The sequence below is a fragment of the Amphiprion ocellaris genome, chromosome 7, assembly GCF_022539595.1.
Source record: "Amphiprion ocellaris isolate individual 3 ecotype Okinawa chromosome 7, ASM2253959v1, whole genome shotgun sequence".
Taxonomy (NCBI): domain Eukaryota; kingdom Metazoa; phylum Chordata; class Actinopteri; family Pomacentridae; genus Amphiprion; species Amphiprion ocellaris.
In genome coordinates this window covers 35,388,550-35,414,760 of record NC_072772.1, presented here as the reverse complement: position 1 = coordinate 35,414,760, position 26,211 = coordinate 35,388,550, and the positions used below count along the sequence as shown (strand labels likewise).

The 26,211-nt window shown below is 36.9% G+C and overlaps 1 protein-coding gene across 3 annotated transcripts in view; it reads right to left on the bottom strand.

Moving 5' to 3' along the window:
- Nucleotides 1–25,788, bottom strand: part of LOC111562851 (fibroblast growth factor 12-like) — a 75,834-nt gene extending 50,046 nt beyond the window's left edge. Inside the window, exon 1 of one of the 3 annotated variants that reach the window (XM_055011991.1) lies at nucleotides 25,406–25,788. In XM_055011991.1, the coding sequence (XP_054867966.1) occupies nucleotides 25,406–25,433 (28 nt within the window). In that variant the 5' untranslated portion in view covers nucleotides 25,434–25,788. Of the gene's footprint in view, nucleotides 1–2,075; nucleotides 2,326–5,677; nucleotides 5,843–25,405 lie in introns of those variants that run through there. The other 2 variants (XM_055011992.1, XM_055011990.1) reach the window with 2 other exon arrangements.
- Nucleotides 25,789–26,211: the final 423 nt, after the last annotated feature.

Sequence of the window (26,211 nt, the reverse complement as noted above, 5' to 3'; positions counted from 1 at the left end):
GTGCAAAGAGACACGAAACAACCACAAAGAGTCACGAAACAACCACAAAGATTCAGGAAACGATCGCAAAGATTAAGGAAACGACCACAAAGAGTCACAAAATGACAGCAAACAGACACGAAACGACCACAAAGAGACGTGGAACGACCACAAAGAGACACGAAACGACCGCAAAGAGTCAAGAAATGACTGCAAAGAGAAACCAAACGACGGCAAAGAGTCACGAAACGATTGCAGAGTCCTGAAACGACCTCAAAGAGTCATGAAACGACCACAAAGACACACGAAATGACCACAAAAAGACGTGAAACGACCGCAAAGAGTCAAGAAACGACCGCAAAGAGAAACCAAACGACGGCAAAGAGTCACGAAACGATTGCAGAGTCCTGAAACGACCTCAAAGAGTCATGAAACGACCACAAAGACACACAAAATGACCACAAAGAGTCACAAAACGACCACAAAGAGAAACAAAATGACCGCAAAGAGTCACGAAATGATCGCAAAGAGTCATGAAATGACTGCAGTCACGAAATGACTATAAATGAAGACCAGCAGAGTTTGTGTGTCTTTGACCAGTGTGATGTTGTGTATTTATATATATGTATGTGTGTGTGACCTTGTTGTGTATTTATACAGATATGTGAGAGTGTGTGAAGCTGTGAGACACTGAGCTGATCACTGATATTTATAAAAACACGTACTACAGTCTGAGGTACTTTCTGCTTCATTATACTGCAGTACACACCCAGAAAAACACACGTAGTACACAGAGAAGTGTAGTTTTAAAATAGAAAACACTTCATCAGCTTGTTGTGAGTCTTTGTTGTGTTTCAGTTTGTTGTCATTTAAATTAAAGAGGTTTGTTTTCCTCTAAACTGTTCCGATAGTTTCATAAAAATAAAAGATGAAGAAACAAAATCATCCAGTTTCACTATAAAAGTTGTTTTTCATTCTTCCTGCTTTTAAAGATTTAGTTTGTGGTTGTTTTGTGTCTCTTTACAGTCGTTTTGTGTCTCTTTGTGGTCGTTTTGTGTCTCTTTATAATCATTTTGTGTCTCTTTGTGGCTGTTTTGTGTCTATTGGTTGTGATTTTGTGTGTCTTTATGGTCATTTTGTGTCTTTTATGTCTCTTTTTAGTCATTTTGTGTGTTTTTGTGGTTATTTTGTGTCTTTTTATACTCATTTTGTGTCACTTTGTGGTCATTGTGTCCCCGTTTATGCAGTTGGTGTCTCTTTGTGGTTGTTTTGTGTCTCTTTATGGTCTTTTGTGGTCATTTTGTGTCAGTTTGTGGTAATTTTGTGTCTTTTTTTTAGTTTGTGTCTCTTTGTGGTCGTTTTGTGTCTCCTTGTGGTCATTTTGTGTCATTTTGTGGTCATTTTGTGTCTTTCTTTTAGTTTGTGTCTCTTTGTGGTCGTTTTGTGTCTCTTTGTGGTCGTTTTGTGTCAGTTTGTGGTCATTTTGTGTCTTTTTTTTAGTTTGTGTCTCTTTGTGGTCGTTTTGTGGTCATTTTGTGTCTTTTTTTTACAGTTTGTGTCTCTTTGTGGTCATTTTGTGTCTCTTTGTGGTCGTTTTGTGTCTCTTTGTGGTCGTTTTGTGTCAGTTTGTGGTCATTTTGTGTCTTTCTTTTAGTTTGTGTCTCTTTGTGGTCGTTTTGTGTCTCTTTGTGGTCGTTTTGTGTCTCCTTGTGGTCATTTTGTGTCTTTTTTTAGTTTGTGTCTCTTTGTGGTCGTTTTGTGTCTTTTCTTTTTTACAGTTTGTGTCTCTTTGTGGTTGTTTTAAGTCTGTGCTAACTTTGTGTCTTCACAGTGCACACTAAGGCCTCGTATTATTCCACAGTGGTTCAGACTCTGCTCAGGTTGTTTTCCTGCTTCCAGACATTTGCATGTTTCTTTCTTTACAATTTACATCAAACTATTTTGCATCACAGCCACAGACAACAACGAAAACACAACATGAGACACAAAAACACACAAAGAAATGAAGTAGGAGAAGAAAAACCAGCAGCAGAAGATAAAATAAATCCTGAAAATTCAAATCCCCCTTTTCTTACTATAAACTGTGATGGACTCACCCTGCTGGTGACTCTCTCTGTGGACGCTTCCTTCCTCCTCAGCTGTTTCTGGTCCTTTACTTTCTCCAGACAGCAGACGGAGAAACAAGCTGCAGTATCGAGTCATTTCAGAGCCCAGAGGTTGAACCGAGTCTGAGGTTAAATCTGACCTCCAGCTGCTAGAAACAACTTCTATCTGCTGCTCCAGGACAGCAGTTAAACCTGATCTCAGTTGCTCTCTGGATGTTCAGCTGCTCGTAAATCACACATCTGAGTTCTGGAGCCGCTCAGCTGACAGGAAACTGTCAAAATAAGACTCACTCTTCGTGAAGAAAAGAAAAAAGAAAAACAAAACAGTTTCCTGTTTGGAAAAACTACACTTTACATTTAGTCAAAATCAAAGAGAAAATCAAAAATCTGTATTTTTGCAAAAACTTACTTCTATACTTAATTTCACTTTAAAATGACTTTTTTTATTGTTTTGAAATTAGAAAAAAAAATCACCATTATTTTACAGAATTTCTTCTGTCAGTTTACCAATAATAGACCACTGAAAAACAGCATTAATTTGCATGTTAAACCTGAAAAATTAGTAAAAACGATATAAAACTATATCAAAAATCTGTATTTTTTAAAAATCAATACGGTGCTTTTCTTTTATAATGTCTGACCATCAAATAATTATTTTACTGCAAAATTTTCCCTGTTTTGTTTAATTGCAGATGATATTTGGTAAAACACAGAAAAGGACATTAATTTGGTTAGTAAAATGTGAACATTTATTTATTTATTTTAGAATCAAGACTAAGACCCTTTAATATTAGTAACTACAGAGATTAACCTCAGTAATTTAATATAAAGGCTAAGATGACACAGTATTATTATGAAGGTTAACCTGATAAATTTAAATTTTAGGGCTAAGACCAGATTAATATCAATTAAGGAGATTAACGTGACTAATTTAAATATAAAGACTAGAGTCCAAAATAATATTAACTGTGGAGTTGAACCTGACTAAGTTAAATATTAAGGCTAAGATGACACAGTATTTTTAATTAGGAAGGTTAACCTGACTAATTTAAATACTAGTGCTAAAGCTCCATGAATATTAATTATGGAGATTAACTTGAGGAATTTAACTGTTAAGGTTAAGCTACTAAGATATTAATAATTATGTAGATTAAACTAATTTATTATTAAGGCTAAGTGCTTATACTGCTGTTAATTGTGAAGCTTAACCTAATCGAGTTAAAGATTAAGGCTAAGCTATCCATCCATCCATCCATCCATCCATCCATCCATCCATCCATCCATCCATCCATCCATCCATCCATCCATTATCTATACACCACTTAATCCTCACTAGGGTCATGGGGGGCTGGAGTCTATCCCAGCTGACTCAGGTGAAGGCAGGGGACACCCTAGACAGGTCACCAGTCTGTCACAGGGCTACATACAGAGACAAACAATCACTCTCACATTCACACCTACGGGCAATTTAGAATGATCAATTAACCTCAGCATATTTTTGGACTGTGGGAGGAAGCCGGAGTACCCGGAGAAAACCCACGCATGCACAGGGAGAACATGCAAACTCCATGCAGAAAGATCCCGGGAAAGCCGGGACGCGAACCAGGGACCTTCTCGCTGCAAGGCTAAAGTGCTAACCACTAAACCACTGTGCAGCCCCCAAGGCTAAGCTACTAAAGTATTATTAATTATGGAGATTAACCTAACTAATGTAAACATTATGGCAAAAAACTTTAAAACATCATTGATTGTGGAGATTAGCCTGACAAATTTAAATGATAAAACTAAGACTCTACAGTATTAGTAACTAGGAAAATTAACTTTACTATTTTAATTGTTAAGGCTAAGACTCTTTAATATTATTAATTCTGAAAATTAGCGTGAATAGTTTAATATAAAGGCTAAGCCCATTCACTGTTGCTAATTATGGAGCTTAATGTAACTGATTTAAACATTAAGGCTAAGCTCTGAAAGTATTATTAATCATGGATATTATCCTAACTAATTTAAGTATTTAGGCTAAGACCCTGAAATATTATTAATTATAGTAATTAATGAAACCAATTAAAATATTTAGACTAAGCCTCTAAAATATGAATAATTATGGAGATTAACTGGACTCATTTACATATTAAGGCTAAGTAACTGAAATATTAAAAATTAAGGATATTAAGGAGGTTAATATGATTAATTTACATATTAGGTTAAAATGACACAGTATTCTAAATTATGAAGGTTAACCTGACAGATTTAACTACTAGTGTTAAGGCCCCATTAATATCAATTAAGAGGATTAACCTGACAAATTTAAATTTAAGGTAAAGATGCTTTAATATTATTAATTATGGAGATTAGCCTGATGAATTTAGTTATTAAGGTTAGACCATTAAATATTAACAATTATGCAGATTAACCTAACAAATTTACATTTTAGGGCTAAGGCCCTGTTAATGTTAATTATGGGGATTAATGTAATTAATTTTAATATAAAAGCTAAGAAACTAAAATATTAATTAGCTTAACTAATTTAAATATTAAGGCTTAGCCACTAAAATGTTCATGATTATGAGGGTTAAAGTGGCTAATTTAAGCAAAATATTCTTTTAATTTTACTGCAATTTTAAACCATGAATCTGACAGCAGGGGGCACTACAGACGAACCTTCTGACTGGTTTGTTTTCCTGTCAGGAGAAGTTTGAATGAGAATAAAAACAAGTTAAAGTTCCTGCAGATTGACTTCCTGTTTAAAACCTAATGGAAGCAAAGTGATGATAAATACCTGAGCAGCACTTAGAGCTCTTATGCTCCACATTCCCTCCTTATTATGTATTATATTACATTATATATCACATTATTTATCATATTATATTACATGATATCACATTAAACAGTAAAAGCAGCTGGAGCTCTGAATCTTCTGGTCATCAGCAGATTTTTATCACGTCGGCTTTGTCAGTGGAAAGAAAAACATCCAGAAAACATCCAGAAAACGTCCGGAAAACATCAAAGTCTATATTAAAAACAAGATTCTCATTCAGTCGTTGCTCAGTTTGTGTTTGCTGACACTTAAAGGCTTCGTTTGCTGCTGGATTTTCAAAATAAAAGTTAATTTTTCATAGAATATTCTCCTTATCTGTCCTGTTTTTAAGTTTAAAGAGGTTTTTATGTACCTTAAATAAAAATAATACATCTTTGTCCAGGAGCAGATTATTAAATTAAATTATTAAATTTAATGTTATTAAATGACAACACTGTAAAAAAAAGTATTTGAAGCTGCTTTTTTGAGTTAATCTCATTTATTTCTGTTTTCACGATCAGTTTCACTTTATTCCCAGTTAAAGTGCAAATTACTGCTTTTTTCTCTTTGATTTTACTTCTTTTAAAGTAAAAGTCTGCAAAACAATAATTTATTACGGTGGCCGAGGGGTGCAAACGCAGCACAAAAACGGAACGCCCTGCAAGAGACAAAAACACCCACAAAAAATAAATGCTGCAAGATAGTGCTCCAGGTCACTAGATGGCAGAGCTGAGTTTCAACACCAGAAACAGATCTGAGGGCCACATGTAAAAACTTAGGAAAGAGAAAAGTATACCTTTTCAAGTTGTCTCTCCAATTTCAGTAAGATTTAAACAACTTCGAGCCGTGTATTAGACCGCTCTAAGCCACAAGTTGGAGTGGGAAAACCACGGCAAGCTGTGGATCAGGAAGACCAGGACAAGCTGTGGACTGGGAACACTTAGTGATGGTCCTCTGATACCCGAGGCTTCGACACATGCGCTGTAGCTCATGAAGCAAACGTATCGAGCCACTGTGCCGAGGCGTGGTTTGGTCACGTGACTCGTGACGTTTGAATCACTTCAGTGACGTTTGAAGCACTCAACTGCTTCGAATCACCTGATTGGTTCGGTTTGTTATGTGAATCACTCAGCGGGATCGAGTGTTCCGGGATAGGAGATCCCTATTTAGTGTTGTTCATTTGAATTGTTTTTTGCAGAGTAGGTTGTTTTTTTTCCCTGTTGTTGCCGTGATTTGCTTTGAGAGAGTAGTATGTCAGATTTCGTATTTTGTAGAGAATAGATAGATAGATAGATAGATAGATAGATAGATAGATAGATAGATAGATAGATAGATAGATAGATAGATAGATAGATAGATAGATAGATAGATAGATAGATAGATAGATAGATAGATAAATAGATAGATAGATAGATATTCCCAACTCACCACCCCCATGCTACAACACCTGGCACAGAACCTTGTCAGGTGCTTAGCTGACAGACTACAAACCAAAGAAAAGAACAGTTCACTGGCTGTTGCTACACTTGTGGCTCTGCAGTTCAAAACTTTTGGATTCACCAATCAGAGTGGCAGCCAGTGTGAAAGAACCTTTAATAACAGAATGCACAACAATTAACATAAAGAATACCAAGCAGCAGTCATCTACGTCACAAGCACCACCGCAGCCTCGTCCTCCACCACCAGCAGCACCTTCCACAGATATTTTTTTTCTCTTCTGAATAGGGAATGACTGACATTTCTGGTGATGATGATGATGATCTTCAATATTTTTCAGTTCAACTGTGGAGCCTATTAGACGAAGACGCAAGTAGAGCCTGGCAAATGCAAAGCGCCACAGCGAATGCAATTGTAGAAAGAACGGCAGACCCACTGGCTTACTGGGCAACCCACAAAACTGTTTACCCAAACTTGTACAATGGAGCCAAACATTTCCTGTGTACCTCAGCCTCATCTGTGCCGTGTGAACAGGTTTTTTTTTCTAAGGCTGGGGAGATAGTGAGTGAAAGAAGGAACTGCTTGAGTCCCAAAACTGTTGATAAATTATTTCTCAATAAAACCTCATAACCAGTTACATAAGCACACCCTCTTTACTGACCTCTTTACCAATAAACCCCAAGACATACTTTGCCAGAATCCATAACAATCCATATAATCTTTATTTGCACCAGCCCCATGTGAAAATGACATCATTGTGTATTTGTAGAGCATGAATGTAGCAGCACCGTTTAAATGTTTCATAACAGAATATAAGTGAAGAGTATATAGGGTTACAAACAGACATGGCAAATAAGAAACATGCTCTTCAGTAGTTATTGTCATTATTATTACTAGTAATATTATTTTTGTGTCCACTACAACCCATACAATCATCTAGTGTAGTCAAACAGGAATGTGTGCATGGCGAATCAAATCCAAAACAATCCATGAACCAACGACCACGTCTTGATTGCGCTTCATTTTATTGACCACTAGATGTCCTACTCGAGCACTGTGTGTCATTGAGGCCTCGAGTAATAAACCATGTTTTGAAAGAAGTGTCGAAGCTTCAACAAAGCCTCGATCATCCGTCACTGGGAACACTACAAGGTGCAGCAGTGTGGTGTCACTCCACGGAGTGGTGTCACTCCACGGAGTGGTGTCACTCCACGGAGGGCCCTACAGCTCCCTACTGGCTCCAACTGTTTCATCCGCCTATACCATGGTCCCAGAAAACATTAAAACAAATATTGAAGGATTTTTCTAAACTTGCTAAATGTACTTAAGTATAGGAACATTTCTTTGTTGTTCTACTACTTTTGTTTTTAGGTGTTAACAAAAAATGTCAAGAGAATTGGAGAGGCCCCATAATGTTTTTTTTAATTCAAAACCCAAAAAACAATGAATAAATATTTCTATTCTTTTTTTTTTTTGCAGGTGTTTTGTCTCTTGAAGCATTTATCTTTTGTGTGTTTCTGTTTCGTAGTGCGTTCCTGTTTGCAGTCTGTTTCTGTTGTGAAGTGCGTTTCATTTTGGTAGGTGTTATGTCTCCTGCAGCATTTCTCTTTTGTAGGTGTTTTCTATCTTGTAGCATTTATTTTTTGTGGGTGTTTTTGTCTCTTGCAGGGCGTTCCGTTTTTGTGCTGCGCTTGCACCCCTCGGCCACCGTAATTTATAAACATATTTACCACTTTTCTGATCGTAATATTGATAATTTTTCTTGCAATTAACAGCAAATATCTGTAAAATAACATTTTAGTTTATTTAAACAGTAAAAATTTGCAACTTTACAAACACTGGAAAAACAACAAATTACTGTTATTTTTATTTACTTTTTCAGTGTTAACATGAAAATTAATATATTTTCTGTGCTGAAAATGAACAAAATCCGCAAAATAAGAAAAATTACCGTTAAAAAGTTTTTTAAAATGTTATTTATTTTGTATTTTCTAAATCATATGTTCAAAAAAATAAAAATAAAAATAAATCTCTTATTTGTATAAAATATTTTTATTACAACCCTTAATTATATTAATTTTGCTTTCTGGAAATATGTTTATTAATATTTAAAGGTTCTTTTTTATATTTTGTATTCTGATTGTTATTTGTAATTAAGTTTATGTATTATTTAGTTTGTTTTCAGTGTTTTTTATTTTATTCCATGTTGTACACTAACTAAACAGAGAAAATCTGCAAAACAACAGGAAATTAAAGTTAAAAACTGATGAAAAAACGTGACTTTTTGTACATTTTCCTTTCCAGAAGTGATTATTTTGAAGGACTGTATTAAATAAACGCGTTTATCTTCAGCTGCTGTTCTCAGAGATTCCAGCAGGGGGAGGCATCATCATCATCATCATCATCATCATCATCATCATCATCATCATCATCATCATCATCAACCTCAGCATCCTTCAAGTACAGATGTTCATTTCACTGCTTAACCTGCAGCTTCCTGTTTTAACGTATTGACTGCTTCATTTCCGTCCCTTCACAATAAAAGTCTGGTTCGTCTTCATGCATTAATAATATTAACGAGCAGGTTTTACTCAACAGAAAGAAAAGCTGATTTATTTCTATTTTATACTCATATAAAATAACATAAAACTTTAATAATACACAATAAATAGAAATAAAAGCTTCAAGATCCACAGAATTGGTGGATTTTGGGGATTTTCTGGATTATTTTTGTGACTTTAGTTCAAAATTAATGAAGTTAATCTCAGTAATCATTAATATTGTAGAGTCTCAGCTTTATTATAGTCATGTTTAGCAGGATTTTATATCTTGTCGTGATTTAATGACAAATTATCTAAATTTCTCACGATTTAATATTTAAAAAATGTTTTTCTCAGTAATTTAAAAATTAAAGATAAAATTCATTAAAGTCGCAAAATAAAGCATTAATTTATATGTTGACTATTAAAAAACAAACAACAGACCAAACTGTTTGTTTTTAAAATTTATAATTTTATAAATTATAATTTGCACTTTTATCTAAAATATAAAACAAACAGAAAACAGACCAAACTGGTAAAAATGTACCAATAAAATGTAATATAATAAAATCTGGATTTTTATAAATGATCATTTGTTCTTTTACCATAAAAAATGTACAATTTTTAATTTTTTTTAGCATATTTAAAATTTAACGGTTATTTTACATATTTCCCCTATTTTGTTGAATTGCACATAAAATCTAATAAAATCCCAGAATAAAGTAATAATTTACTTATTGGCTGTAAAAATGAAAACAAAGTGAAACAAATCAAACTGGTAATAATGTCCAAATAAAATTTAAATTTAAAAAATTATATTTTTAGAAATAATCATTTGTTAATTTACCATAAAATTGCAAAAAAAGTTAAAAAATAACAATAAATTAAAACTAAATAAACAAAAAAGTTGAAAACAGGCCAAACTGATTTGTTAAAAAAAAAAGTTGATTTCCAGATTTTCCCTGTTTTTTTAAATTACAGATAAAATTTAGCAAGATCACAGACTAAAGTATTAATTTAAATGTCGACTATTTAAAAAAAGGAAAAAAAAAAGAGTTGAAAACTGTAAATAGTGTCCACATCAAAAATTTGCATTTTATAAACGACAATGTGTGATCATAAAGTTTACACCATTTTTATGTATTTCAATCAACTAAATACATTATTTTATTACTTTATGGACATTTGCTGTTATTTTTACCTTTTTGTAACAATTTTTTCTGGCATCCGTTACTGTCAAATTTTTTGTGCTTTTTCATGGAATGCTATTTTTATTATTCTTTTTTTTTTACAGTTTATTTTTCAGAGGCCAGAAGTCACCTGTGTTGTAGTCTATTTACAGCAAAACATCCTCATCATCTTGGATCAGGTTTAATCCGGTAATAATTCTAATCAACAGGAAGCTGAACCTGAACAAACATCTGACGTTTTAGTTTCAGTGACGAAGCTGATGGATGCTGCAGTGGACTGTTCATCAACCAGAGAGAGAGAGAGAGAGAGAGAGAGAGTGTGTGTGTGTGTGTTGCAGAAACCATTTCCAGAAGAGCCTCATAAATAATTGAAAGGTCTGCTGACTCTCTCTTTCTACGCATTAAAGTGAAGCTCGCTCGCCCCTTCACACCGTCTCCATGGCGATCCTCTTAAAGGACCACACCACATATTTTATCGTACATCGTCTAGTTTGTCTACTCAGATTTACATCAGGCCTCTGATAGCGACCAATATTTGATTATGTTGACTAGTGAGGGAGGCCACCAAGACACCTATGACTCCTCTGAAGGAGTTCCAGCTTCAGCAGCTGAGATGGTGGTGGCAGCATCATGATATGAAGCACGGTGGTAGCAGCATCACGATGTGAAGCACGGTGGTGGCAGCATCATGATGTGAAGCACGGTGGTGGCAGCATCATGATATGAAGCACGGTGGTGGCAGCATCATGATGTGAAGCACAGTGGTGGCAGCATCATGATGTGAAGCATGGTGGTGGCAGCATCATGACGTGAAGCATGGTGGTGGCAGCATCATGACGTGAAACACGGTGGTGGCAGCATCATGATGTGAAGCACGGTGGTGAATAATGAGTGGTGAAGAATGAGGTAAAATTTCAGATGTTCAGACTGATGGAGACCAACAAGATCAATGATGGAACTGAATCTACTAAATACTGACTGGAAGGAGATGAACACTTAGGAAAGCACTTAGGGTTTAATAGTGTAGAGAGTAGAAGAGGCGTCACTCAGACTACAGAAAGTTCATGCTGGAAATCATTGGAAGCACTGTGGGCATTTAGCCGGTAAAAGGGCACCATGACAGAGACTTCTGTGATGCTTAATGACCTCCAACCAGAGTTAATATATTTACGACGAAAGATACATGATGGTAAATATTTATGCAATCACTCATTGCATGTTTAAAGTTTTAATTAACTGACATGGCTTTGTAGGAATCTGCTTTCACTTTGACATGAAAAAGTATTTTTTGGGATAAATTCCTCTAAAAAACAAGCAATATTAAATTGACAATGATTGGAAAACTTTCAAGACCTATGGTACTTTTATTTCCCACAAAATGTACTAGAGACACAATTTAGTTGCATGGAGCATGGAGATGGCAGCATCATGATTGTAGAGAAAGTTGAAGAGAAGACATGGCTGGAAAAATCAGACAGCGTTGTGGGCATTTAGCTACCAAAGGGGCACCATGACAAAGACATCTGTGAAGGTTAATGACCTCCAACCTAGACTTGTGTGTTTACGACAAACAGGAATCAACTAGGGCATTCAAGGGACCATTAAAGTACTCCGGTGACATATTTATCATATAAAGTAGGTCTTGTTCCACCATTCTGATGTACGACATTTGTGACATTAAAACAAATTCAATGCGGGAACTAGTTGGCGAGCGGAGGAATACATCATCACGCGGCACTGTCAGACGGCTTTGTTTACATTCGCTGGTTGAACGGCACATTGGATTGCGCTACATTTGCTATCTTTCCCCTAACCCTAACGTGTTTTTATTACCTAGATTATGATTTTACCACTGTGTTAACATAGGTGAGTGGCATAGGTACATATGTGAGTTCCAGCTTAGGGCAAAAATTGTGTTTCACCGCACTGTAATAGAATTCTGACGAGACCCACTTGTATCTGTGTAATACCAACACAAGTCAAACACCCAGAATGTTAACTTTATACTATAAATGAATCTATTATTGATTGATGTTGTATTTATTACAAAAATGACTCTAATTTATGACTCAAGTTAAGCTGGCAATGGGCACCATGACAAAGACTCCTGTGGTAGTTAATGACCTCCGACCACAGCTTTACAGCTAGCGCTTTATCCAACACATTTTCCAACAGTTTTCTTATTTTTATTGATAAAATGTGTATTGATCAATAGATATTACTATTTTTTTATCACTCTGGCCTAAAAGAACGTAAAGAACATGTTGGAAATAGAGCCAATGTTCCATGATTCATGTGTTTTTTCTTTCTGTGACCATTGATGCAATGAATTTTCCAGCTCAGACAAGCCTAAGAATATATTTACAGAATTCTAACAATAAAAACAAAGCGTAAGTAATAAAATAATTTTCATCTATTTATATTTTAATTACTTATGACTCAATGGGCACCATGACAAAGACTTCTGTGGAGATTAATGACCTCTGACTAGAGTTAATACGTTTAAGGCAAACTGGGATCAACTATGATGCCCAAATGACCAATAGAATACATTAAAAATATCATGTATCTGTGTAAAATTAACAGTTGTAGAGAAAACACAGCTGATAAAATCTATGTTTCCTAAATTTAACCAGATATTGAGTCTGTGGCAATTAAAACATGAAAACAGGAAGATTTTTAAAGGGAATAGAGGCAGAAAACAGTTGCAGAATGAAGACCTTTTCAGCTCTGGTTGCTTTAAACCCATAAATGAGCTTCACGTGTTCAGTGAATAACAGTCAGCTGCCTCCAGATCCCCTGAGAATTCATCTTCCACATCCCTGAATCTTTCCAACCACCTGTTCCTGCTTGGTGCTCATTGTTCCAGACTGTAAATTGATCGCGGGCCGATCTGAGTTGTTTCCCATCCGTACAGAGGAGATGGAGGCCATAAAGCTGCTCGGAGAACAACAGGCCATAAAGCAGGGAGGGGCTGGGCCTGCTGAGCTCAGCATCCTGCTGCTGGAGGCGACTCAGCAGCGCTTTATGGTCTGTAAATCACCGTTAGCAGCCGAGCAGCTTCCAGCTAAACGTAGCACCAATTCAAACACATTTCAGGCAAAAAGAGATAAACAGCAGGTGGAGCCGATTCTGCAGATAAACCACCACAGAAGAAGAGATAATGTTATGATGTTGTGTCAGTTGATTAAAATTTATGAATATCATGAGTGATTGCATAAATATTCACCATCATGTACCTCCATCATGTTTTCTATGTTCTTTTAGGCCAGAGCAATAACAAGGCATTATGTATTGATCAGATCCCATTTTATCAATAAATAATCTTAAAATGTTGCTAGTTGTAAAGCTGTGTAAGCAACTCTAACATCTGCCAGTTGATCCCAGTTTGTCTTAAACACATTAACTCTGGTCGGAAGTCATTAACCACCACTTAAGTCTTTATCATTGTGCCCCTTTACTATCTAAACATAATTTCATAAGTATTCACCCTCATGTATCTCAGTCATGTTTTCTACATTCTTTTAGGCCAGAATGATAAAAACACAGTTATATGTATTGATTGATATGCATTTTATCAAAAAAAATAAACAAGCAGTTGGAAAATGTGTTGCTAACCGTAAAGCTGTGGTTGGAGGTCATTAACTATCACTGAAGTCTTTGTCATGATGCCCACTGCCAGCTAAATGCCCACAATGCTCTCTGCTTCCCAACATGAACTGTCTGTTGTCTGTCTGTGGAAAAAAGCTTAATTTACCATTTTAATCTGAATTTTAAATATTAGCCTAATACTTTTAATGACAACACCACGGATGTCTTCAGCAAGCATTTCAGTAAAAAGAAAAAAAGAAAAGAAAAACTGTAAAAATCTGACAGCAAGGGAGCCAGAAAAAAAAGTGAAACCATAGTTAAGAAAGAAGCTATTTATCACTCTATAAAAACCAAATCTGTAGAAAAATGTTGAAAATCTGGTGCCAGAAAAATACATTAGAAAATGGTGGAACAAAAAAAATACTGCAAATATCCATAAAATATATACATTTTTAAATATATATTTAAATGCAGTAGAACAGTGTAATGTTGCACTCATATATTGTAAGAGAATAAATTACTATTTGTAAAAATACTGATTTTTACGACATTATTTCCAGCTTTTGCCTGTTTTTGTATGGCTAACATCGAACAAGTAACTAGTTATTCTTCGTGAATTCAACAAGCTGCATAAACCTGTAAGATAACACTAATTAGTTAAAAAAGAAACAAGACATAGAAAACTGTAGAGCATTGTCGGAGTTTAGCTAGTAAATAGGCATCATGACAAAAACGTCTGTGACATTTTAATGACCTACGACCTGGACTCCTGTTTAAGACAAACTAGAATCAATAATGGCGTCCAAGCGACCATTAAATTACCTCATTTATCATGCATGTGTGTAGCATCAGCACAAAACAAACACCTGGAATGCTAATTTTCTACTATAAATTAATGTATTAGTGATTGTAAATGTTAAATTTAGTCAAAATTATGATACGAGTTTAGCTAGCAAGGGCCACCATGACAAAGACTTCTGAGGTAATTAATGACCTCCAACCACAGCTTTACAACTAGCACTTCTACCAATAATTTTCTTATTTTTATTGATAAAATGTGCGTCAATCAAATAAACAAAGTCTAAGTAACAAAATAAGTTTCATCTGTTTATATTTTAACTATTTAGGTTTATTTAGGTTAATTGGTTGGTCATTGTTATCTCATCCAACGACGTTCTCACTGACTTTCTGTCTGTTATATAATATTACAGGTGAATGTTGCAGCTGCTGTTAGATGGAAAATGGGTCAGACTGGATTCTAATTTTTAAAAACTGAACTAACTCCCATCCTGGAAGCTGCTGCTTGTGTTTAATAGTTTGGATTTCAAATAAATCAAAGTTATTATTTTGTGTTGTTTCCAATTAAAAGTGTTTATCTGCTCTTCAGTCTCTGGTGTTACTTTTATGAAGAGAAAATTTCTACATGAACAGATTTGCAGGATTAATATAATATGTTTACAACTTTGAACTGGTTCGAGCTCATAAAACTACAGCAAAGACACACAAAATTACTCGAAACAAAAACAAAGAGACACAAAAATATCAGAAAGAGACGCAAACCCACAATAGAAAGACAAAAAACAAATATAAAGAGATGCAAAATGATGATTCATAGCAAACAGCAACAAAACCATTTTTTTGACACAAAAAAACGACTTCTAGATGCAAAACAACCACAAAGAAACACAAACTAATTAAACAATGAGGTGCAAAATGAACAACAGTAGATGTAAAACTAGTGCAAACAGCAGCAAAGAGACACAAAAAGACCAAAAAAAGATGCAAATTGATGACAGAAAGACCAAAAAATATATACAAGGAGATGAAAAATGAACACAAACAGATGCTGATTCATTGAAAACAGCAATAAAACCACCTGTTTAGATAAACAAAACGACTTCTGGATGCAAAGCAACCACAAAGAAACACAAATTAATGAAAAAATCAGGTGTCAAATGGACAACAGCAGATGGAAAATCAATGAAAACAGCAGCAAAGATACACAAAATTAATCAAAACAAACAGAAAGAGACACAAAAAGACCAGAAAGAGACGCAAATGGACCATAGAAAGACAAAAACCAATCGCAAAACCACCTTGTAAAGACACAAAAGCAACTTCTAGACGCAAAACAACCACAAAGAAACACAAACTAATATAAAAACGAAGTTCAAAATGAACACCAGATGTAAAACCAATGCAAAGAGGAGCAAAGAGACACAAAACAAACTCAACCTGTTGATTATTGATGAGTATCGATGGACGGATCAGCAGGAACTTTTCCCTCCTGATACGCTTCAACTGGTCCTGATGGTGACTTAATGAACTCCAGACATCGATCTCTGAAACTCCGAGCGTCTTAACGAGACTAACGGAGGCCAATTATCTGCAGCTGAAGAGTCTCAACATGAAAACAACCAGAAGAAGGAACTTTAGGAAAAATAACACCATAAAAGACTGTTAAACTCCTTCACATTTAACAGTTTAGTATTATATCTGCTGCTTGTGAATTTCCCCAATAATAATGTATGATAATACAAGATAATGTTCGCTGCAAAATTAGATAAAATTAATAAATCAGAAGAGCAGATGGATAAAAAACATCCTAAAATAGTGGCTCTGTTTACAGCTCAGTGATTGGACAACAGAATCCAAACAGGAAGTAGTGACACGACTTCAGGTCCAGACTTTTTAAATATTAAAACCAACTCTGACCCATTTTCCAGTTTCCACTCGACTGCATCTGTCACCTTAAGTATGATCTAACAGTCACAGACCTGGTTACCTCCATCCCATAAAATCCAGCTGAGTTCATCCAGCTGCTGTAAACATCTGGAACAGACATGGAGACTGTTGCAGCAACTTTACCAAGCCTCACCTCTAAACTGTGTTCATACTCAGAGACACTTCGTCACTTTAATGTTGTTGGAAGTCAATCAGAGTCCTGCTGACAGACTGGTAGCAGCTGGAAATACTAGCTTAGCATCGTTAGCACGAACCATAGTTAGCTAGCTAAATCGTAAGGCAACCAGATGCCATTTTATGGTTGTTTGTGTTCGCTTTCGTCTCTCAGGTGGTTTGGCATTGTTGTGGACTTTTAATATCTTTTAATATCTCTTTGTGATAAGTTAGCATCTGTTTAGCTAGTTAGCATCTATTTGTGGTGATTTAGCATCTATTTGTGGTGATTTGGCATCTATTTGTGGTGATTTAGCATCTCTCTACCATCATTTAGCATCTGTAATCGGTGATTTAACGTCTCTTTGTAGCCATCCAACATCTTTTTGTGGCCATTTAGCTTCTCTTTGTGGTGATTTAGAATCTATTTGTAGTCATTTGGCATCTCTCTGCCATGTCATGTCTTTTTGCAGTCATTTAGCATCTTTTTGTGGTCATTTAGCACCTATTTGAAGTGATTTAGCATCTCTTTTTGGCCATTTAGCTGCTTTTTGTGGTGACTTAGCAACTTGCTACCATCGTTTAGAGTCAGTTTGTGGTGATTTAGTGTCTCTTTGTAGTCATTTAGCATTTTTTGCTGTAATTTAGCATCTCTTTGTGGTGATTTAACATCCCTTTGTAGCCGCTTAACATCTTTTTGCAGCAATTTGGAGAAAATTGTGGTGATTTAGCATCTCTCTGATATTACTTAGTGTCTCTTTGTGGTAATTTAACATCTCTTTGTAGCTGTTTAGCATCTTTTTGCGGTCATTTAGCATCTTTCTACCATCATTTAGCATCCTTTTGCAGTGCTTTAATGTCTCTTCGTGACCATTTAGCATTTTTTTGTAGTCATTTAGCATTTTTTTCTGTAATTTAGCATCCCTTTGCGGTGATTTAACGTCTCTTTGTACGTTTAACATCTTTTTGCAGCAATTTGGAGAAAATTGTGGTCATTTAGCGTCTATTTGTGATGATTTAGCATCTCTCTGCCATCATTTTATGTCTCTTTGTTGCCATTTAGCATCTTTTTGGAGCCATTTAGTGTTTCTGTGGTCATTTAGTCATTTGTGATGATTTAACTTCTCTTTGTAGCCGTTTAACATCCTTTTGCAGTCGTTTAGTGTATTTTTGTGGTCATTTAGCATCTCTCTACCATCATTTAGCATCTCTTTGTGGTGATTTAACGTCTCTTTGTAGCCGTTTAACATCTTTCTGCTTCCACTTTATAAAGGGAATGAAAATTGACACTAACAATCTCTTGATGTGTATACAATAATATCATGATATATATTCTATTTATATATGTATTTTAATTACCTAAAAAAGATAATATCCTGTTTTTGAGCATTTTATTAGACTCCAGTTGCATCAAACAGAGACAGACGTCTGACGACAGAGACACTGATCCCACAGTGTTTGGGTGTTTTACAGCCAATCAGCAGAAACACAAACACAAACTGACAAGAAATGTAGAAACGTACACCTCCTGTGTGTGTGTGTGTGTGTGTGTGTGTGTGTGTGTGTGTGCGTGTGTGTGTGTGTGTGTGCATGTGTGCGTGCGTGCGTGTGTGCGTGTGTGTGTGTGTGTGTGTGTGTGTGTGTGTGTGTGTGTGTGTGCGTGCGTGTGTGTGTGTGCGTGTGTGTGTGTGCGTGTGTGCGTGTGTGTGTGTGTGTTTCTCGTCTCAGTCTCTCAGGTTTCTCTGTTCTGGGCAGCAGGTCAGTGACTCGAGTGGATCTGATCCAGGATCAATACTAGGCTCTGATCTGTGTTCTGTAAACAAACACACTGAAATTGAACACTGATTGGCCCCACTTCCTGTCAATCACAGACCGCAAACCACATCAGCTGATTCCCTGAGACACCTGGAAATATGACAAAATCTGCTGGGTCAAAAATATACATACAGAATTTTGAGTCATGAGCAAGAACAGCAAATCTACCATCAAGCATGGTGGTGGCAGTATCACGCTCTGTATCAAGCATGGGATGGTAGGTTTGGTGTTCTTGGGATTAAAAAAAGATCCGCCCAGGACAGTCCAACCTAAACCAGTCCAAAAGATGTTCAGAACAAGTCAGAATACAGTCTGGAACCAGTCCAAAACTAAAACTGAACCCAGTTTTAGAATCAGTCTGAGACCAGTCCTAAAAAAGTCAAAAATCAGGACAAAATCAGGATCAAAACCACACCTAAACTCCTCCTAAAAACATGTCCAAGACCAGTCCAAGACTATCTAAAACCAGTCCTCATCCAGGACCAGATCCAGAATAAAATAAATTCTAAACCAACTTTAAATGACATCCAAAACCAGGAGAACCAAGACTGAAACCAAACATAAACCAGTAGCAAGAAAGTCCAAAACCAGTCCAACATCCAGTCTGAAACCAGTCCAGAAGCTCTTCTAGAAAGTCCCACAGCATGATACTGCCACCACCATACTTGATGGTAGGTTTGGTGTTCTTGGGGTTGAAGGCCTCACCGTCTTTGCTGTCTTGAGTCTAATAAGTGGATCTAATGGATTGTAGTTAAATTTGTCAGAGGAGTCATCAGCTGTAGTCGATTGGAGTCACTTACGGTAATTTAAGAGGTTATGAAAGTAAGTAAGTTTGATTAATACAGCTTTCTACATCACCAAAATTGATACTTCAAGTTGCTGTATGTATATTTAAGGCCCATGTTGTTATATTTTCAGAAGACCTTTAATAAATCTATAAAGGAACCAAAATATGTGATTATTTTTTACGTGTTTTCAATGGTTCCAGAGTTGTAGGAACTGTAGGAATCATTGGAAACTCAAGACCTGTCGTTTCTTTGAAGGTGGATGTAAACTTTTTCGATCCTCAACATAACAATCCTTACAAGTCTCACAGTAAACCAAATATTTCGGGGGTTTCGCACTAGAAATTGAAACGTCGTTTCATAAAATTCTTATGAGTCTAATGAGTGGATCAAATGGGTTCTATTTAAATTGACTCAAAGGAGTCAGCAGCTGTAGTCGAATGGAGTCAAGAGGAGTTAAGAGGCCATGAGAGTAAGAAAATATGATGAAAACAACTTTCTACATCACCAGAACTGATAATTCAAGTTGCTGTATGTATATTTTGTCATAATTCCTGAAAACCTTTAATAAATTTGATTGTTTTGTGACAAAGATGGATGTGTTTCAATGATTCCATCACAGAGAAACCAGAGTTCTAGGAGTCACTGGAAACTGCGGAGTCTCTGTCCTACATTAAGTCCTCCTTTACTTCCCTCCAGTCGAGGTTTTTCGAGGCTGAATATTCTGCAGGTTTGTTGATGTTACAGCAGAGATGTGACTCACGGCAGCCTTTAACTGCTCATTTAAAGCAGACGTTTCACTGACTTCAGCACAGTTCAGACTCTGCAGACAGAAATACATCCAGGACGGATTAAACCTGACCATTCAGGCCTCATCTGGAGGAGCTCCGACTCTCTCAGGTTAACTAACGGGACTTGCACTAACGGAGAACGCTGTGTTTCTGCTTGTATGAACCTGGACATTTTAAGAATTCATGTCTTATCTCAAGGTTCTCAGGTCGTTGTTCCATGAAGCAGCAGCTTGTAAATAACGTTGTGTTTTCAGAACTTTCCTCTGCAGTAACATTTCAGGACAGAAACTTGCAACCTGCGACATGAGATCATCAGGAAATCATGGTCCACACATGAGCCACCGCTGGCAGGAAGCATCCAGAGAATGTCATTTAACGGGAAGATACGAGCTGCTGAATCACTCTGTATAGTTAACCCTCTGAGCTCCACCAGGTTTCATTTGCTCTCATCTCATTTTTATTCACTGTGGTTCATGTTTCACTCAATCTAAAATCCTTAACCTCTATGGAAACCAAGAAATGTCTTCTTTCAGTATGACAGAAATAAAGAATATACTGGTTATGAGCCACATCATCAGTAGAAAGATGTTTCACCATGCTGAATGTATCTCCAACAACTTGCTGCTCTGTTCACTGTTTCTGAACCATGCTGCTTTTATTTTATTGATCCAGGAGGTGTGATTGTCACTGTAGTCTAAAATTGTACAAAATAATTTGAAATGTGCCCAAACTAGCCCAAAACTAGTCAAAAATGACTCAAAAATGGTCTAAAATGACTCAAAAATGGTCTAAAATGACTCGAAAATTGTCCAAAATCACTTGAGATTAGTTTAAAATGTCAGATTTTCATTCATTATGGACAATTTGAGTCACTTTGAACACATTTTATAGTCCAGTTTTGAGTCTCTGCTCATCATCAGTAGAAAGATGTTTCACCATGCTGAATGTATCTTCCAACAACTTGCTCCTCTGTTCACTGTTTCTGAGCCATGTTGCATTTATTTTACTGATTCTGTAGGTTTATTTTCATCTCAGTCTCAATCTGTTTAATACATGTTATTCATTTTTTGTGAATTTTTAAATGAGACACGCAGAATCGAGTGATTTTGATTAAATTTCACTATTTTAAGCTTAGATTTGGTCACATTTATAATTGAAACTGTACATCTAAGATGAATAGTTCAAGGACTATTGGAAAGTTGATGATTCCTTCTGTTTTTTTTTTTAATTTTTTTTTTTTTTTACAGTTTATTGTTGGTAAATTGTGTAATTTTGGTGCTTTTTTCAAACAATAACACTGATTTCAGACCGGCTGGTTGGTTTTAGGGTTCACAAGGTTAAAAAATGATAAAGACCTTGCTTTGAATACAGTTGCTGCTTATTTGAATGGATAAAATATGTCTAAAAGTGTCTAATAATAGCGTGTTTAGAGGTGCATCACAGCCAACAACATCCTCAAAGTTACACAGCAAACCCTGCAGCTCCAAAACCTGATATCAGTGAAGAAAGTCAAAGAAACTGATGTCAATAACCCCAAACTCTCCAGCATTTCAGACGTCCATCCAGAAGTTACAAGCTCCAGAAGACGAATAATCTGGTAACAAATATCTGCAAGTTCATCTGAAGCTCCACAGGATGAAATCTGAGCCTCTTTAAAAATAGTTTGAAGGTTTGGTTGTTTTTGTGTCGCTGCTGCTTCCTAGAAAACGATATTATCCAGTTATTTTTAGCAGATTGAGTAGCTTCAGATGATCAGATTTCCAGTTAACAGAGCACTTAGGAGACGTTCTGCAGAAAATCCAAACAAATGATGAAGAGCGTTTTTATATAATAAGCTGAGGACCAGGAGGAAGTGCAGCAAACACATGAACCTGCCCAGCATGAAGCCATCTGTTTGAAATGTGGATGAAAGTGAAACCAAGATGCCAGCGTCGTCCAGATAAACAGTGAAGAAGCAAACAGCTCAGGAGAAGTGATTCAGCTGAAAGCCATGAGTCAGCAGCAGCGTCCAACCGAGCTAAATTTGTCCCAAATGACTCAAAACTTGCTTGAAACGACCAGAACTTCTGCAAAAATGACTCAAAATGTTCCACTAATAATCAAAACTGAACCAAAATGATTCAGGACAACTTGAGATTCGTCCAAAATGACATAAAATGAGTTGAAAATGACCATTTTTAAGTTATTAAGTTTAATTTAAGTTTAAGTTTTAATTTAAGTTAATTTGGGTCATTTTGGACAAGTTTTAATCCAGTTATGAGTCTAGAAATATCCAAAATGATTTGAAATTTGTCCAAAGCAACACAAAATGTGCCCAAACTGGCTCAACAGTTCTCCACAATATCACAAAAACTGCTACAAAATGACTTGAAACTACTTCAAAATGACTCAGAATGACCATTATGGACAATTTGAGTCATTTTGTACCAGTTTCAGTCCAGTTTTGAGTCTCTGTTCATCATCAGTAGAAAGATGTTTCACCATGCTGAATGTATCTCCAACTTGCTGCTCTGGTCACTGTTTCTGAACCGAGTTTCTGAGCCTTGTCCAAAATTACTCAAAAACTGTCCAGAATTATTTGAAACTAGCTCAAAATGACTCTAAATTTATACAAAATGCGCATTTTTAAGCCACTGTGGACAATTTGGGTCATTTTAAACAAGTTTTTTGTCATTTTAGAAGGTTTATAGGTGTGTAGAAAGATGTTTCACCATGCTGAATGTATCTCCAACAACTTGCTCCTCCGTTCACTGTTTCTGAGCCGAGCTGCATTTATTTATTCATCCAGGAGCTTTGTTTTTTCCTCTCTGTCTAAAATTGCCCAAAGTTTGCCGAGACTGATTCAGGAATTGTCCAAAATAACTTTAAACCGGCCCAAAATCACTGTAAACTTGTTAAAGATGACTTAAAATGTGTCTAAAATAATTTGAAACATGAAAGTAACAAAAAATGTCCAAATTATTGCTAAAAAAATGGTCCAAAATTACTTGAAACTAGCTCAGAATGACTCAAAATTAGTTCAAAATGATCATTTTTGAGTCATAACGGACTCCTTGCTCCTGTTTTATTGTTCTTTCAGTCAAAAAACTGCCCAGTCACATTAAATTGTCCAAAAACAACTCAAAAATGGTCCAAAATAACTTAAAAATTGTCCAAAATGACCTAAAACTAGTTGAAAATGACCCTTATTTTGGACAATTTGACTCATTTTAAACATGTTTCAGTCCAGTTTTGAGTCTCTGCTCATCATCAGTAGAAAGATGTTTCACCATGCTGAATGTATCTCCAACAACTTGCTGCTCTGTTCACTGTTTCTGAGCCGAGCTGCATTTATTTTATTGATCCAGGAGGTTTTATTTTCCTCTAAGTCTCTCTTTTTGTCTCCGTTTTGTGTCTTGTTTGTCTTTTGTCTTGTTTTGTCTCATTTTCAGTATTTTGTGTCTCATTTTTGGTATTTTTTTGTCTATTTTTTGCCATTTAGGTCTTGTTTGTCTCATTTTCTACCTTGCTTTTGTTGCTTTGTGTGTCTCTTTTGTCATTTTTTTGTCTTTGTGATTGTTTTGTCTCCACATACTGTAGATATTTAAGTATTTCCATGTTTCAAACCTTTTCCTCTCTACTATGTTCATCATCAGTAGAAAGATGTTTCTCCATGCTGAATGTATCTCCAACAACTTGCTGCTCTGTTCACTGTTTCTGAGCCATGCTGCATTTATTTATTCATTCAGTGCGTCTAAAAATGTCCACATTGATTTGAAATTTGTCCAAACTAACCCACAACTTGTCAAAATACCTCAAAAATTGTGCAAAATTACATGGAATTAGTTCAAAATGATTTAAAATGTGTTTAAAATAACAAAAAACTTCACAAATTCATCAGAAATTCGTCCACAGAGTTAAATTCATCTGAAATGACTCCAGGATTTAGAGTAATTTGTCTCCAATCATCATATTTCATTGTGTTGATCAAACTGAACTTCATCACCTGTTCTCTGACTGCAGGTAACTTCTGGTCACATGACCGGATTTGGACCAATCAGCAGCAACTCGACAGCAGCTTCATACACAAATAATAAACAATAAACAACACAAACAACAGAAAGCAGCTGATTCTGTCTCTGAACAGAACTACAGCTCCCAGAATGCATCAGTCCACCTGTCTGTCTCTCTGCTATCTGTCTCACCCCTCTGTTGTCTGTCTGTCCCCATTTCTGTATGTCTTTCAAGTTAAATATCAGTTTCACCTCACTGTCTCTCTGTCTCTCTGTCCTCCTGTCTGTCTCTCTGCCAGTCTCACTTCCTGTCCAGGTGTCCAGGAAGACAAACAGGTTCATCTGATGTCTCTTTACCTGTCTGTCTCTATTCTCACAGTCCTCCTGTCTCCAATCATTTGACCTGTCTCTCTGTTTTCTTTCCTGTCTGTCCTCCTAAATCTCAGCATCTGTCCAGGAGGCCTTTCTTTTGTCAGAAAAACAGGTTCATCTAATGTCTCACTAGTCTCCTGTCTGTCTCTCTGTCCCTTTATCTGTCAGTCGCTCTGCCATCCCACCTGTCTGCATGCTTTCCTGTCTCTCTCCCTCCTGTCTGTCTGATTTTCTTATCTGTCCGTCTCTCGGTCACATGGCAACTGTCCTATATGTCCATCTTTCTTGTTATCTGTCTCTCTGTCCTGTTATCTATCTGCCTCTCAACCATCTGTATGCATTCATGTCTTTCCTCTGTCTGTCTTCACCTTTTCTTACTTGTCAACCTACCTGTCTTTCTCTCTGTCTTCCTGTCTGTCTCTCTGTCCCTGTATGAGTCAGATATCTGTCTCGCTTCCTGTCCAGGTGTCCTGTTGGTTTGTTTTGTCAGACAGACAGGTTCACCTGATGTCCCTCTAGTGTCCTGTCTGTCTCTCAGCCACTAGTCAACCATCACATCTATCAACGTTGTTATCTTTCCGCATGCATTCCTGTCTGTCTCTCTGTCCTCCTGTCTGTCTTCATCCTCTGATCACTTGTCAACCTCCCCGTCTGACTTTCCCATCATCCATCTCCGTCCTCCTGTCTCTCTGTCCCTGTCTCACCCCTCCTCACCTGTCTGTCTGCCTCCCCACCTGTCTCCGTCTGTCTCTCTCTTGTGTTTTTTTTTTTTTTTTTGCTGCATCAGGCTTCTCTCAGCGTTGAAAACACACACACACACACACACACACACACACACACACACACACACACACACACACACACACACTGCACCCCATCCCATAATAACCACACCTAAAAGCTCCAGTGCAGCTGCATTCAGGATGTGAGCAGCAGCAGGATACCGCAGTACACTTCTACCCAACATGCATCACTCCCTCCCTCCATCCATCCATCCATCCACCGGCAGCTCCTCCGCCCTCCATCCCGCCATCCAGCTCCCCTCTGCGGGTAAAAAAAACACCAACTTCCCCCCCTGTGAGACAAACTTCCACCCTCCGCCCAGCCTCCTACCTGCCGGCGCCTTCTCTTTGCCCTCCATCTCCCGCTGTGGTCCCCTTCTTCTTCCTTCCTGCTTCCTTTTCTCGCTTCCTTCCTTCCTTCCTTCCTTATTTCCCGGTTATCAACAAGATCACCGATCAGCCGCTGATGGATCGATCCGGGGAGGATGAGGAGGATGAAGAGGAGGAGGAGGAGGAGGAGGAAGGAGGCGCCGCGGAGGAAGAGAAGCCGCTGCTTGGAGCCTCCTGAGCGGCTCGGATTCTGCTGCTGCTGCTGGTTCTTCTTCTTCTTCGTCTTCTTCCTCGTGTGTGTGGTTTTTTTTATTTCTTCTCTCCTCCTGCGGACGTTCGGGCTCGTGCGTTCACCTGTCCGCGCGCCTGTCTCCCCCTCTCTGTTGCTGCAGCTCGAGCCGGGAGAGCTGGGAGTGACGTCACCGCCGGAGGAGTTTTTAAGGTGACACGAAGGAGATGAAGAACAAGAATATGAAGATGATGATGGTGCGAGGAGGAAACCTGCAGGAACCTATCATATGTGTCCCCTTTACTGCAGGGCATCATGGGAGGGAATCGAACCCACGACCTTCTGCTAATATGAGACACAAAATTACACAAACGAGACAAAAGGTACACAAAATTACAAATATGAGACACAAAATTACACAAAACTACAAATATGAGACACAAAATTAGACAAAATAACAAATACAAGACACAAAACAACATATATGAGATACAAAACTACAAATAAGAGACATAAAACTATAAATATGAGACACAAAATGACACAAACAAGACAAAAAAATGACAGAAAACTACAAA